A 13,202-nucleotide genomic window follows, 5' to 3' on the forward strand; every position below is an offset into this window, starting at 1 on the left:
ACCTCCGGTGCCCACGGCCACATGTGGCTAGTTTTTCTGCTTTTAGTAGTGTTGGGTCTCACTTAGGCTCAGGCTGGTCTTGAACTCTTGAGCTCAAGTAGTCTGCCCACCTTGGCCTCCCAGAGTGCTAGGATTATAGGCATGAGCCACTGTGCCCGGCCCATGTTCTTAATGCTTTTGAAAGCTTTTTTTGTCATTAAGAAAACATTTAGATTTTATTTATTTTCTTGCACTTATATGTAATCTAACTTGGGCAGTTTTTTAATATTTCTTTGTTGCACAGTGGCTGTTATCTTAAACAGGTTATAAACTTTTTGAGGGTAGGGAACATATTTTATACTGTATAAAGTTTTCATGTGCTAGAGACTGGGTGCAGGGACTCATGCCTGTAATCCCAGCACTTAAGGAGGCTGAGGTGAGAGGATTGCTTGAGGCCAAGAGTTTGAGACCAGCTTGGGCAACATAGCAAGACCTCATGTCTATAAAGAATAAAAATAAATGGGTGGCGCCTGTGGCTCAGTGAGTAGGGTGCCAGCCCCATATACCAAGGGTAACAGGTTCAAACCTGGCCCCGGCCGAACTGCAAAAGAATAAAAATTAATTGGGTACAGTGGCATGCATCTGTAGTGCTACTTCCTAGGGAGGCTAAGGCAAGAGGAGGATTGCTTGAGCCCAGTAGTTGGAGGTTACAATGAGCCACGATCATGCCACTGCAAAGCAGCCTTGTGGATGGAGTGAGACCCTGTCTTTATATTAAAAAAAAAAAAAGGTAAAGTTTTCATGTATTGGCTTTGGGTAAGTCAATATACAAAATCTTTGAGGGCCAGAGGAGATGTGGTGCTTGGTCTTCACCTCCATCCCATTGTCTTCATCGTGTGTCATCCTGGACTGCAAATGTGGGAAAGGAAACACACATGTTCTTCCCAGACTCCTTTGAAGCTGAGGTTCTAAATGCAAATAAGGCTTAGCTGGTCTAATGCACCTGCATGCAATTTGGAAGGTGTAGGATAGTTTTTGCTTTACTCCTGTTGCCTCTGCTAACAAGCACAGCGGTTGAAGTGTTTGGTTTTTCCACAACAGGGATGGAAGAGGTCCCAGGGTTCCGTCATTAACAAGGGAGTGAAGGGGCAGGGTATCTGTATGTGGTATAATTCAGGAGCTGGTAGCAGCAGTAATGGCTTTCTGAGTGCTGAAGTGGTCTGGAGCCAGAAGTTTTCTGATTTTTATGGTGAGACATCAGCTCTCTTTGGCCTGGTTTTGTGATGTGGTTTTGAGAGTCATTCTTGAAAGCTGCACTTCGTGTCTGTTTCTTCAGCCCTTTTAAATGATTTTTTAGACCCACTCAAGACCCTACAATAAATTGCGTTCTCTTTGGAAAAATTGCATGTGGCTTACACATTTAAAATAATTCCTAAGTTGTGTGCTTTACCGTTTATGAAGAATTACAATAACAAGTTTTACACTTCAATCCTTTAAGGTTACTGGGGCAGCTATTTATTACCTTCATTTTGTAGATGGTTAGCAGAGATGAGTGGTAGGGCTTGCCCCACATTAGAATGGATAAGGAATGATAGAGTTCTCCTGACTCCATGTTTAGGGCTAGTTCTTCCTATAGCATTGCTTTTCAGGGTTGGGGTCTGCTGATTCTTTTATCCATGATCATTGTTAGGCAGCAGGCCCTTTATGCAAATGCCTTTATGTGAATGCCACTTCTCAGCCAGTGCAGGTTGTGCAGTGAACAACCTGACTATTGCACATGGTAACCCCTCCCCCCCATTTTTTTTTTTGGAGACAGATTCTTACTGTCACTGGGGTTGAGTGCTTTTGCATCATAGCTCACAGCAATCTCAAACACTTGAGCTCAAGAGAACCTCTTGTCTCACTCTCCTCAATAGCTGAGACTACAAGTACCTGCCACAACACCCAGCTATTTTTCTTTAGAGATGGGCTCTTGCTCTTGCTAAGGCTAGTCTCAGACTCCTGAGCTCAGGCAGTCCACCCACCTCAGGCTCCCAGAGTGCTAGGATTATAGATGTGAACCACTGAGCCTGGCCCCTTGATCTTATAACATGGTCATGTTGACAGTCTCAGGACTGGCAATAGCGAGCTTAGAGTTTATAAGAAACTGTCTTTAAAAACTGTGATTTTTTTTTGGAAAAAAACTCACTGAGTACTTGTGGTATTAGGTTCTGTGCTGTTTATGTGTAACTATTCATTATTTCCCACAGGTATTGGTCACTATACCACTGGCCTTACTACAGAAAGGTGCCATTCAGTTTAATCCACCATTGTCGGAGAAGAAGATGAAAGCTATCAACAGTTTAGGCGCAGGCATTATTGAAAAGGTGACTTAAATTACTCCAGCCTCAGGACTGGAGATATTAATATCGGATAATGAGCTTTAACTTCTGACATGGGATATCAGAGTATAATATGGGCAATGCTTGAATCCAGATACAATTCAGAGATTTCCCTTTTCATTTGAATAATTGTCCATGGAGAAGACAAAAGGACATTATCAAAAGAAAAGCAGGATGTCTGGCTGAGGTTTGTGAGTTTTGACTTTAGGAGAATGAATCTTGTTATATTCAGAGTTTAAATTTGGTATGAGCAATTCTTTTTTTTTTGCTCCTCTGCTTTCCTTGTCTACCTTCAGCTCTTTGGCCCCAGTCAGGACAGTGGTTTACTTGTTCTGTCTCCATTAGCACAATCTACCAGTGCTACGGAAGATCCTGGTAGACCTGTACATTGTTAAGAATTGACAGATATATGCTTCAAGAACAAATCTCAGCAATGATTTCCATTTTAGATTAGCCTATAGGTTGTTTGCTTTTTTCTTTTTTGAGACAGTCTTACTTTGTTGTCCTTGATAAAGTGCTGTGACATCATAGCTGACAGCAACCTCAAACTCTTGGGCTCAAGTGATTCCCTGGCCTCAGCCTCCCAAGTAGCTGGGACTACAGGTGCCTACCACAATACCTGGCTATTTTTAGAGATGGGGGGTCTTGCTCTTGTTCAAGCTGGTCTTGAATTCATGAGCTCAGGCAGTCTGTCCATCTCAGCCTCCCAAAGTGCTAGGATTACAGGTGTGAGCCACCTCACTTGGCCTTAGACTGGAGGTTGTTAATGGGTTCTCCCCATTTTTATCTGTGAGAGTATAGAACTGAATAGAATAAAAAGCAAGGAGCTCACCAAGAAAATAAAGGAGATCAGGAGAATGGAAAGAGAGAGCATTTTGCTTTGTGCTTTTGAACATAGTTTTAGAGTAGAGCTACAGGCTGTTGCTTAGAGATTGCTTGTGCTTTTGATAGGAGAAAATACTTAACCATCTTTCTGTTGCTTACTTTCCAGATTGCCTTGCAATTTCCTTACAGATTTTGGGACAGTAAAGTGCAAGGGGCTGACTTTTTTGGTCACGTTCCTCCTAGTGCCAGCAAACGAGGGCTTTTTGCTGTGTTCTATGACATGGATCCCCAGGTAAAATCATTTGTAAAATTCCTTTTTTAAAGTTTAGAATTTAGCTTAACAAGTACTCACATATCAGACTCAGGAGGCACTTTACCTGTGTATATTCTGAGGGGACATTTGGACTGGGATATTTTCCTACAGGACAAGAACCACAATATTTGCTGTGTTTTCTTAAAGTACTAATAATGTTGCTTCCTGGGACATGAGTTGGCAGCTTGTGGAAACTTATTTTGGCTGATAGGGGAGTTCCTCTATAGGGAAGCTGGCAGCAGCACAGTGAGTGAGGTCTGTGAAACCTGCTCTCTGAGGGTCACATGGTATGCTGTGAAGGATGGTCTGGGATGGTGGGAGAGAGGGAAGGAGAACTCTGGAAGTGGGTAGCTGTGGTGATTCTCTGCTGCCGCATTGCTGCCACTCAAAAGAATCACAGTCTTGTCTTACTTTCTGTCAGATTTAAGAAACTTTGTCTTAAAAAGGTTTTATGTGTGTGAGCCAAGGGCAGAATTTCTTTGCCATTTGAGAAGGGTTTTTTCCATTATTTTATCTGTAGATTTCCCTTCTCAGCTACTTCTGAAACAAGTTTCTATAAGTGGACAGCCAAGGGAACCCTGAATTTGCTCTTTACTTCCGAGTGTTTTTCCAGGCAGGGAACGATAGAGTGGATGGATGGATAATGTGTGTTTGTGAGGATAATGGACAGTCAGAAATAATGAAATTTAGTTTGTGGGGATTAGGTCCTTATCTGTTTGGAACTGAGCCTCTAGAGACTTTTGTACCTAAAACAAAAAATATACAGAGCTTTTCTCTTCCGTGCCTCCAGAAGAAGCACAGTGTGCTAATGTCGGTGATTGCTGGGGAGGCTGTGGCATCCATCAGGACCCTGGATGACAAACAGGTGCTACAGCAGTGCATGACTACACTCCGGGAGCTGTTCAAGGAGCAGGTCAGAGAAGACCCTTCTTGGAGGGAAGGTTATGTGCTTGCTATTCATGTCACTTGTTCTCAGAGTGGGTGTGGAGCCTGAATCCACCATTGATGCTGAGAGGAAGGGACCAAGCAACATCCTGCTTTCTACTCAGGCCCCTAGAGGAGTCCGCTAGGGCTGCAGTGACAACATCTAAGCCTCAGACTGGGAGTCTAGATGACAATAGGAATTTTATTTTCTTTCAGCTCTGGAGGCTGGCAATCTGACTTGGTTTCTCCTCAGGGCCTCTCTCTTGGGCTCATAGGTGGCTGTCTTCTCCGTGTCCTCATGTGGCTGTCCCTCTTTGGGCATGTGTGTCCTCATCTCTCATAAGGATACTAGCAGATTAGATTAGGGCCTACCCCAAAGGCCCTTTGTAGCATAATTACCTGACCCCATCTCCAAATAGTCACATTCTGGGGGCCTAGGGGTTAGGGCTTCAACATAGGATTTTGGGGGGGCCACGGTGCAGCCTATAACAGTGTTCTGCTCTTCCTTTTACACTAGTGTCTTCCTTTTTTCTTCTCATATCTCTCTGAAGGATGTAAAAGGCTTGACATTTTCTGTAGATTCTATATTCACCCAAACCCTAGAAGCTTTGACTTCATAGTCTCTTTTCTGTCTTTTCTCCAAGAAGCACCTTTATATTAACCCATTTACTAAATCTCATCATCTCTGGAGATGGTGAGTTTTGTTTTTTTTTTTTTTGAGACAGAGTCTCACTATGTTGCCCTAGGTAGACTGCTAAGGTGTCACAGCTCACAGCAACCTCCAACTCTTGGGCTTAAGTGATTGTCTTGCCTCAGCCTACAAAGTAGCTACAACTACAGGCACTTGCTGTAATGCCATAACGCCTATTTTTGTTGTTGTTGTTGTTGTCATTGTTGTTTGGCAGGCCCAGGCTAGGTTTGAGCCCGCCAGCCCTGGTGTATGTGGCCAGTGCCCTAGCTGCTAAGCTATAGGTGCCAAGCCATCTATGGAGATTTCTAAGTGGTCATGGCTTGTATCTTTTTCAAATAAAGGAGCAAAAATAGAAGTGAAGTGACTTAAAAGTTATGTAAATTAGAGAGGGACATCCAGGTGTGTTGCCAATTTTATATGTAGTACAAAAGGATCTAACTAGCGATGTGATCATATCACGCAGTAGACACTTGCATGGGGTTTTTGTCCAAAGGTTAGTTTTTAAATTAGTTGTTTGGAACTTAGCACACAGTTGCCATAGGAATATTTTCCACAGCAATGCTGGTCAGAGGCCAGCAGGCAAAATTACAGTAGTTCCCCCTCATTCAAGGTTTTGCTTTCCATGGTTTCAGTTACCTGAGGGCAATCAAAGTCCCAAAATATTTAATGGAAAACTCCAGAAATAAACAATTCATTATGTTTTAAACTGTGCACAGTTCTGAATAGCATGATGAAATCTTGAGCCATCCTGCCCTGTCTTGCCTAGGATGTAAATCATCTCTTTGTCCAGTGTCTCTACCCTCTAGAGTCACATAGTAGCCATCTCAATTACTAGATCCAGTCATATAACTTTGATTATAGTAGTGTATCATTATAATTCTATTTCAGTGTTCTCTGTGCCTAATTTGTAAGTTAAACTTTAGCATATGTATATATAGGAAAAACCGAAGTATATAGAGGGTTCAGTACTGTTGGCCTCCATGGGGTATCTTGGAATGTGTCCCCTGCAGATAAAGGGAGGCTACTGTATTTTAAATTTGGACGTGAAACAAAGCTTTGTATCACTGTTTTGTGGAGAAGCCTGTTGAGAATTCCAACTTGTGTTCCTAAGACTCCACCCTTCTCTTCTCTGGGCCAGACTCCTGGCGACCATCTCTCCAGTATATGCCAGGCAATGAAAAAGGGAAGTCCTGAACTCTTAGCCATTGGTGCTGGCCCCTGGTAGGGAGATGTGTCCCTGGCAGGAGGAAGCATGCCAGTGAGGATTGTCACTGGGGGGTGGGTGGGACAGGAGATTGAGGGTGAGGTACAGTGGCTTCAAGGGGGCAGGAGGAGCATCCTGAAAACTGCTATTTCAGAATGTTGCAAGAATGAACTTGGGCCACGGGCGGGAGATGTATATGATGTGAGTCATACCATGTCTCAGTTCCTTTTTGACCCTATTTCATAATTCCTTTCTGTTGGATACAGGAGGTCCCAGATCCCACAAAGTACTTTGTGACTCGGTGGAGCACAGACCCTTGGATCCAGATGGCATACAGTTTTGTGAAGACAGGTGGGAGTGGTGAGGCCTATGATATTATTGCTGAAGAAATACAAGGAACTGTCTTTTTTGCTGGTGAGGTATATATCTTGATTCTGAACCTACTTGTATTTTGGGGGTTTGACACAAAATCTCACTCTATTACCCTGGCTAGAATGCCATGGCTTACAGCATCCTCAAACTCAGGCTTGAGTAGTCCTCTTGCATGCACTACTATGCCTGGCTTAGAAACCAAACATATTTTGGTTTCTTTCTTTTAATTAACGTTGATACCTACACAGAGTTTAAAAAACAAGTTAATTACAGCTGAAAATCATGACTACAAATACTCCCAGACACAGCATCTTAACTTCCAGCTATTCTTCTGGACTTGATGACATCACATTTTTAAACAGTATGTTGCTGTCTTGTCATTTAATGTTAGACATCATCTACTTCTTATACAGCTTTGTTTCCTTGGCAATAATAATGGCCCATTTGGTTACTAGTGTAATTCTTTTGGTCTTCCCTACCCTTTAGCCATCTCTTAAGTCACAGGTGAATCTCTCTGAACTGGCCTGTTAGTTCCAGTCTTTGAACTTTCTTCTCAGTCTTCTTCCCTGCCCTCTGGTCCATGCTGGTTGATCTCTGAGATTACCAGAGAGTGTCCTCCTGGGTCTTTCTTTTTCTTTTCCTTTTTTTTGTTTTTTAAAACCACTCTCCAGCATTGGGCCTTTATTTGTAAGAACCCACTCTTCCTTTATTGATTTACTTCTGTGGAAAAAATGTTTTGTTACTGATTTCTCATCTTTGCCATTTTTCATTCCTTGTAATCTAGAAACTCATGTCCTTCAGGATCCTAAAGTTTTCTTTCTTCATTTTATTATTGATCTGGTTAAAGAAAAAGCTTTATTGCTAGATCTTCTGTTCCATGTCTTGGAATTCATGGATTGACCATCTGATTTTCTCTTCTTTACTATTATGCATCTCTTCTTATTCTACTTCTAGGGAGAGCTTTTAAATCTTCCAACTGACTTCTATAAAATTTTGGTTTTTCCTTTATGAGCCCTTTGTTTGTAGAATGTTCCTTTTTGGTAGCATCTTCTTCCTTGTTTCATAACTTGTCTTACCTGCCCCTTTCCTACCTGATTTCCTTAGAGTTCCTGTTTTGTGTGCTTTAGTCTCTGCCTGCTATATATCCAAATCCCCAACTGTCACTTCACATTTGAGCAGAACATATTCTAGAAAGTCATGTGAAAGCTCCAGCAAGCTTGGTAACGGGTGGTTAGATCCCCAATCATTATCTATCTGGGAACATTCAGTTTCTGTTGTGTGGTAGAGGCTCAGCTTCTAGTAGCCTCATTGTTAGGAAGACTCCTCTTAGTTCCCATTTTATTTGGTGCCTCACCCTGCAAAGTCAGATCTTCAGGCATTGTGGTGGGTTGAACGGGGAATCTGGTGAAAGACATAATTGCTCTCCAGTTTTTCTTTCCCATGGTCTTATTCTATTGCATGGGCTAGAATGCATCATAAAAGCTGACTATAACCTTATATGCCTGGGCTCAAGCAACCTCTCAGCCTCTTAAGCTGGGACTATAGACACGCACCACCAATGTTTGGCTGATTTTTTCTATTTTTAGTAGAGATGTGGGGTCTTGCTTTCTGCTCAGGCTGGTCTTGAACTCCTGACCTCAAGCAACCCTCCCCACCTTGGCTTCCCCAAGTGCTAGGTGTGTGCCACCATGCTTGGCCTCTCCACTTTTTAAACCAATCCTGTTTTCACCCCATGCCAGCCTCTCCCTCCACCTCCATGATTCCTTATTATCTCCAGTGGCTGAGATTTTGTAAGGATTCTTTGAGGTGAACTGGTTTGCTTTTTTAAACTAAATCCCCCATTCTGAACTTGAGTGAATTGTTACCACTCTTTCATTTGTTCATACTTAGTAGAATATGATTTAAGAGTATACATGTCCTGTAGTTTCATCTACAGTAAGAGTTAGTGGTTTTCTTTATAAAAGAATGACGTATCAGGTGGCACCTGTGGCTCAAAGGAGTACTCTCTGGTAATCTCAGAGATCAACTAGCGTGGACCAGAGGGCAGGGAAGAAGACATGCTGGAGATGGCGGGTTCAAACCCAGTCCCAGCCCCCCCCCCAAAAAAAAATACTGCAAAAAAAAAAAAAAAAGAATGACATCTCAAAATAGGTGGCTGTAGTTACTCCTTGGCCTATGAAGAGCCAATTTTTCTTTTTTGTAGAGACAGTCTCACTTTATTGCCCTAGGTAGAGTGCCATGGCATCACACAGCCCACAGCAACCTCCAACTCCTGGGCTTATGTGATTCTCTTGCTTCAGCCTCCCGAGTAGCTGGGACTACAGGTACCCCATATTTTTTTTGTTGCAGTTTGGCCGGTTGAACCCACCACCCTTGGTATATGGGGCCAGTGCCCTTACCCACTGAGCCACAGGCTCCGCCCTGAAGAGCCAATTTTGTAGGAAGGACATAAAGACAGCAAGCCAGGCAAGAAATGTCGGCTGCTTCCAAGAGATGGCCGTTTGAGGCTCTTGTGCCTTAGGGTCATGACCATAATTTAGGACTTTTTTTGTTTTCTTTGCTGTTTTGAAAACTCCCTTCTCTGAAGCTTATCTTACCACCACTTTCTTCCCCTGCTAGTAAGTGTATTCCTACTGACTGAGCTTCTGGCACATGAATAAGTTTTCCACTCTATCCCAGCTTTCAATTTAGAGGACTGCCAATTTCACCTCCTGCTCTCCAATTTCTTCAGCCCCGCTGGACTCCACTTCAACTACACCTGCCTAGACCTTGCTGTTATCACTTACCCACTAATTCAGGGCTTCCCCTTTGCTATCCTCTTGGTTTGCCTATTCTCTTCCTGCTACAGCCATTCCTTAAAAGTGAGGTTCTGTTATCACTGACAGTCATTTTACTTTCTCCCAATCCAACAGCCTTCACATTTTGTTCTTTTCTTGAATTTAAGGTCCTTGGTCTGTCTTTTGAGTAACTTAAGCTTCTACCCCTTTGTTCTACCCATCTAGCAAAACTCCATCTGGGTAGAAATTGCCATTCATTGTTTGTATTTTATCTCCGATTGTACCTGCTAGATTACTTGTCTGATAGGAGGGACTATCTTATTCATTGTTCTTAGCCCTAGTACTTGGCACATACAGATACTTAATATTGTAATGAATCCCCATGGTACTTTGCAGAAGTGCTGACTATATTGTTGAATGAATTTGGTAAAGCATGGCAAGATAACCAGTAAAATTCAGGGTATGATGGCTGAGTAGTGTCAATATGAGCACATGGGTTAGCTTAAAGTCTAAGCTTGTATTACCTTTTGATATCAGCTTAATTCTTTCTTCACGATGTCAAATTATGATTTTTTTTTTTTTTTAAACAGGCAACAAACAGGCATTTTCCACAAACTGTGACAGGGGCATATTTGAGTGGTGTTCGAGAAGCAAGCAAGATTGCAGCATTTTAAATAGAATTTGTTTGGACCCAGATATCTTTGTACCCCAAGTGGGAAAGTTTGAAACACATTTTGAACCTCAGTTACAAGGGTGGCGGGGGGACCTCTGCATAGCAAAATTGAAGTGTTTTTTAAGGTGATCTAATGTAACCCCACTTCACCACTCTGAAAGCACTGACACCAAAAATCCTTACGGGCACTTAAATATTTAATTGCATTGCTCATAAGTCCAACTAGTGCTAAAAAGTCTAGATTTCAGAATAAGGCAGGATATAAACTTAAATTGAGACCTTGGAAATGATTTTTCCATGGTTAGGGGTTCCCTTCAGATTTGACATTTTGTTTGGCTGATAAATTTTTATACATTGAGAAACCAAGTCAATCAAGCAGGAACCATTAAAAAAACTATATAAAGCCATGTTTTTCTTCTGTGACAATTTGTCAGTATCTTTACCAATGAGCCTTAATATTTTTATATAGCTCCAACATTGAGCTTTTACTTAAAAATTTAGATAGAACTTTCTTTTTTTAAATAGCACTCTCCAGTTGACAGTAATATGAAGCTTCTAAACATTTTATATTGTACATACTTCCCACTGGGTGATCTAAATTTAAATTCAGGTATCTTTTGTGATAAAATATTTTAGAGTTGTGCAGTTATTGGCAAAACAAAATTTCAGTACCTAAACAGTATAGGCATTCTGTCATTAACAGTGAGGCCCACCTAGTGTGGTCTTCATACTGGAGATGTAGATTATATACCTTTTCCTTAAAGCCAAATTTGGGTGGGTGGCATGCTTTAAATCTCTCTAGTTTTGGTGACTACTAGCAAAAAGATCTTGTCAGAATAATTTAATAAACCTCCCCCTCCACTTCTATTTAAAAATAACTGATTTAACCTCTAGGAATATTTTTTCACAACGTTTACAGTATTCCATAGGCAGGTCCACTGGAAAACTGCAGAAAAATGTGAGCTATCCTGGTGAATATTACACGTTTTATAAGCCATATCCTGAAAGCCTAAGAACATGGCATTTACTTTTCCACTTAAGATAGAAAATGGTTTAGTATGTCACTTTAATCATTCGTTTCAGGGTCTTCATGATACCTATTTTGCCAAGAAACTTCAGTTTGCAGGTTAGAAAGATGCTTTTGTTTAGTCTTAGAACAGTTCTTTCAGTTATATTGATTTGTTTAAAAAAGGGACTAAATGATTTTAAAGCCACTTTTCAAAGTATTAAGGATTTTTAAAAATTAAAGCCAGCTTAGCAATACCTTACAGAAAGTATGTGCAGTGAACCTTAGTGTTTAGATACCCCACATCCACAAAATGTTACATACAAAAGAAAGCCAACAACTGTACATTTCAAAGTTAATACAGGAAAATGCTGATATTCATGTCATTTGTTGAGACTCATTGGTACTGACTGGAAAGTATTCTGTTTTAAAGTATTATGTATTAATGTTTAATAGCATGTGTTAAGTGATTTTGCAAAATGTTAAATTTGAAATGGTTCACAGTAAATTATTACTTTAGTTTCTGGGCACTTGGACTTGTACTGTGCTACAAGCAGGAAACACTTACAGCATGGTAAACGTGTATTTTTAAAAGAAATTTCCTGTCTTGGGCTATACTTTAACATTTTTGTTAAGGAACTATGGTACTTCCTTGAGTTACTTTGAATGTTTCTCAATGTTGTCTGAAGATTTTGTAATTGAGTAGCAGTAAATGCAGACTTACAATGTTTTAACTACAGATGATGAATAAATAGCCAGTTATGTAAATCTGCTTAATAAAAACTAGGGTTGTCTTTCAAATATACTTTGTATACTGTAGTGATGATCAGTCTTGTCTTATTAACTTGTGTCATCACCAACTCCATCTCCTCACCTTCAAGCCCTCTTTATGCTTTTTAGGTCATAGGCATTACTACTCTGTGGTAAGTGGTCATAACAATTTTTATACCTCGACAGATAGTTCTTTTTTTTGAGACTGTCTCACTTTGTCACCCTGGGTAGAGTGCCATGTTTTCATAGCTCATAGCAACCACTCTTGGGCTAAAGCAATCCTCTTGCCTGAGCCTCCCAAGTAGCTGGGACTACAGGTACCTGCCATGATGCCTGGCTATTTTTTAGAATGAGGTGTTACCCTTGCTGGTCTTGAACTCACGACCTCACAGGATCCACCTGCCTTGGCCTCCCAGAGTGCTAGGATTACAGGTGTGAGCCGCTGCATCTGGCAGTTTGTGAAATCACTTAAAAAATGGTTATCACTGAAAAGAACTCCACCATGTAAGCTATGGGCTAATAACTCCATTTAAAAATCTGTCCTGAAATCCTTAAGGGAGAAATGCTACATAAACTTCAAATGTAAGAGACTTAACACCATTGATTTAGATTTATTTTTATTGACAAAGTTTATAAGAACAAATTTAAAATCAAAGGCCAATCCATAGGTCTCATTCAGTTGCTTATTTTATTCATTTGTATTATGTATAGCGTTCCTTAATGTAACTGCATTAAGAAACAAGTCAAACCTGTGAAAATACCTGTTAACATTCAATGTATCATTTTTACTTATTTTTCTATGACACAGATTTTTCAACACTTAATTGGTACATGAAATACCTAATTCTGTCATAAGCAGCATGTTATTTTAAAATTCGGAGAGATTACTCAAACTGATTAAGACAGTCCCTTCCATAATCTCATTCAAGAGTGGCCCATGTGTTGGTTGCACATCACCCAGAATCCTGATTAGCCAAAATTTAAAACCCAACAGCCGATTCCAGAAATGTTAAACATCTTAACCACTTTTGAGAAATACTTTGTTAAAGATTCCTGGCATTTCCTGTACATTATCTTCTGGCACTATACTTGGTACTTTTACCATAATTATGAAGGTGGCCAGGTTTTCTGTAAATATACTAGCTTTTCATATGGGCAAATGGAGTTAATAAAAACCACTTCATTTACTGTAAGCCAATGTGCTTGTAATCCCACCCCTCCCCAAAGTTTTTGAACATGTGTTGATTTTGGTCTGTCCTTACTATAAAAATGTATATACAGAAAAC

General features: G+C 40.7%; 1 protein-coding gene across 4 annotated transcripts in view; it reads left to right on the plus strand.

Moving 5' to 3' along the window:
- Positions 1-11,946, plus strand: part of KDM1B (lysine demethylase 1B) — a 70,296-nt gene extending 58,350 nt beyond the window's left edge. For 3 of the 4 annotated variants that reach the window (XM_023512336.1, XM_023512337.1, XM_023512339.1), the window contains 5 exons: positions 2,229-2,345; positions 3,352-3,477; positions 4,289-4,411; positions 6,584-6,731; positions 10,057-11,946. In XM_023512336.1, coding sequence (XP_023368104.1) covers positions 2,229-2,345; positions 3,352-3,477; positions 4,289-4,411; positions 6,584-6,731; positions 10,057-10,268 — 726 coding nt within the window. In that variant the 3' untranslated portion in view covers positions 10,269-11,946. Of the gene's footprint in view, positions 1-2,228; positions 2,346-3,351; positions 3,478-4,288; positions 4,412-6,583; positions 6,737-10,056 lie in introns of all 4 variants that reach the window. The other variant, XM_023512338.1, reaches the window with a different exon arrangement.
- Positions 11,947-13,202: the final 1,256 nt, after the last annotated feature.

The sequence above is a fragment of the Otolemur garnettii genome, unplaced genomic scaffold (assembly GCF_000181295.1).
Source record: "Otolemur garnettii isolate 467f Iridium unplaced genomic scaffold, OtoGar3 scaffold00026, whole genome shotgun sequence".
Lineage (NCBI taxonomy): Eukaryota > Metazoa > Chordata > Mammalia > Primates > Galagidae > Otolemur > Otolemur garnettii.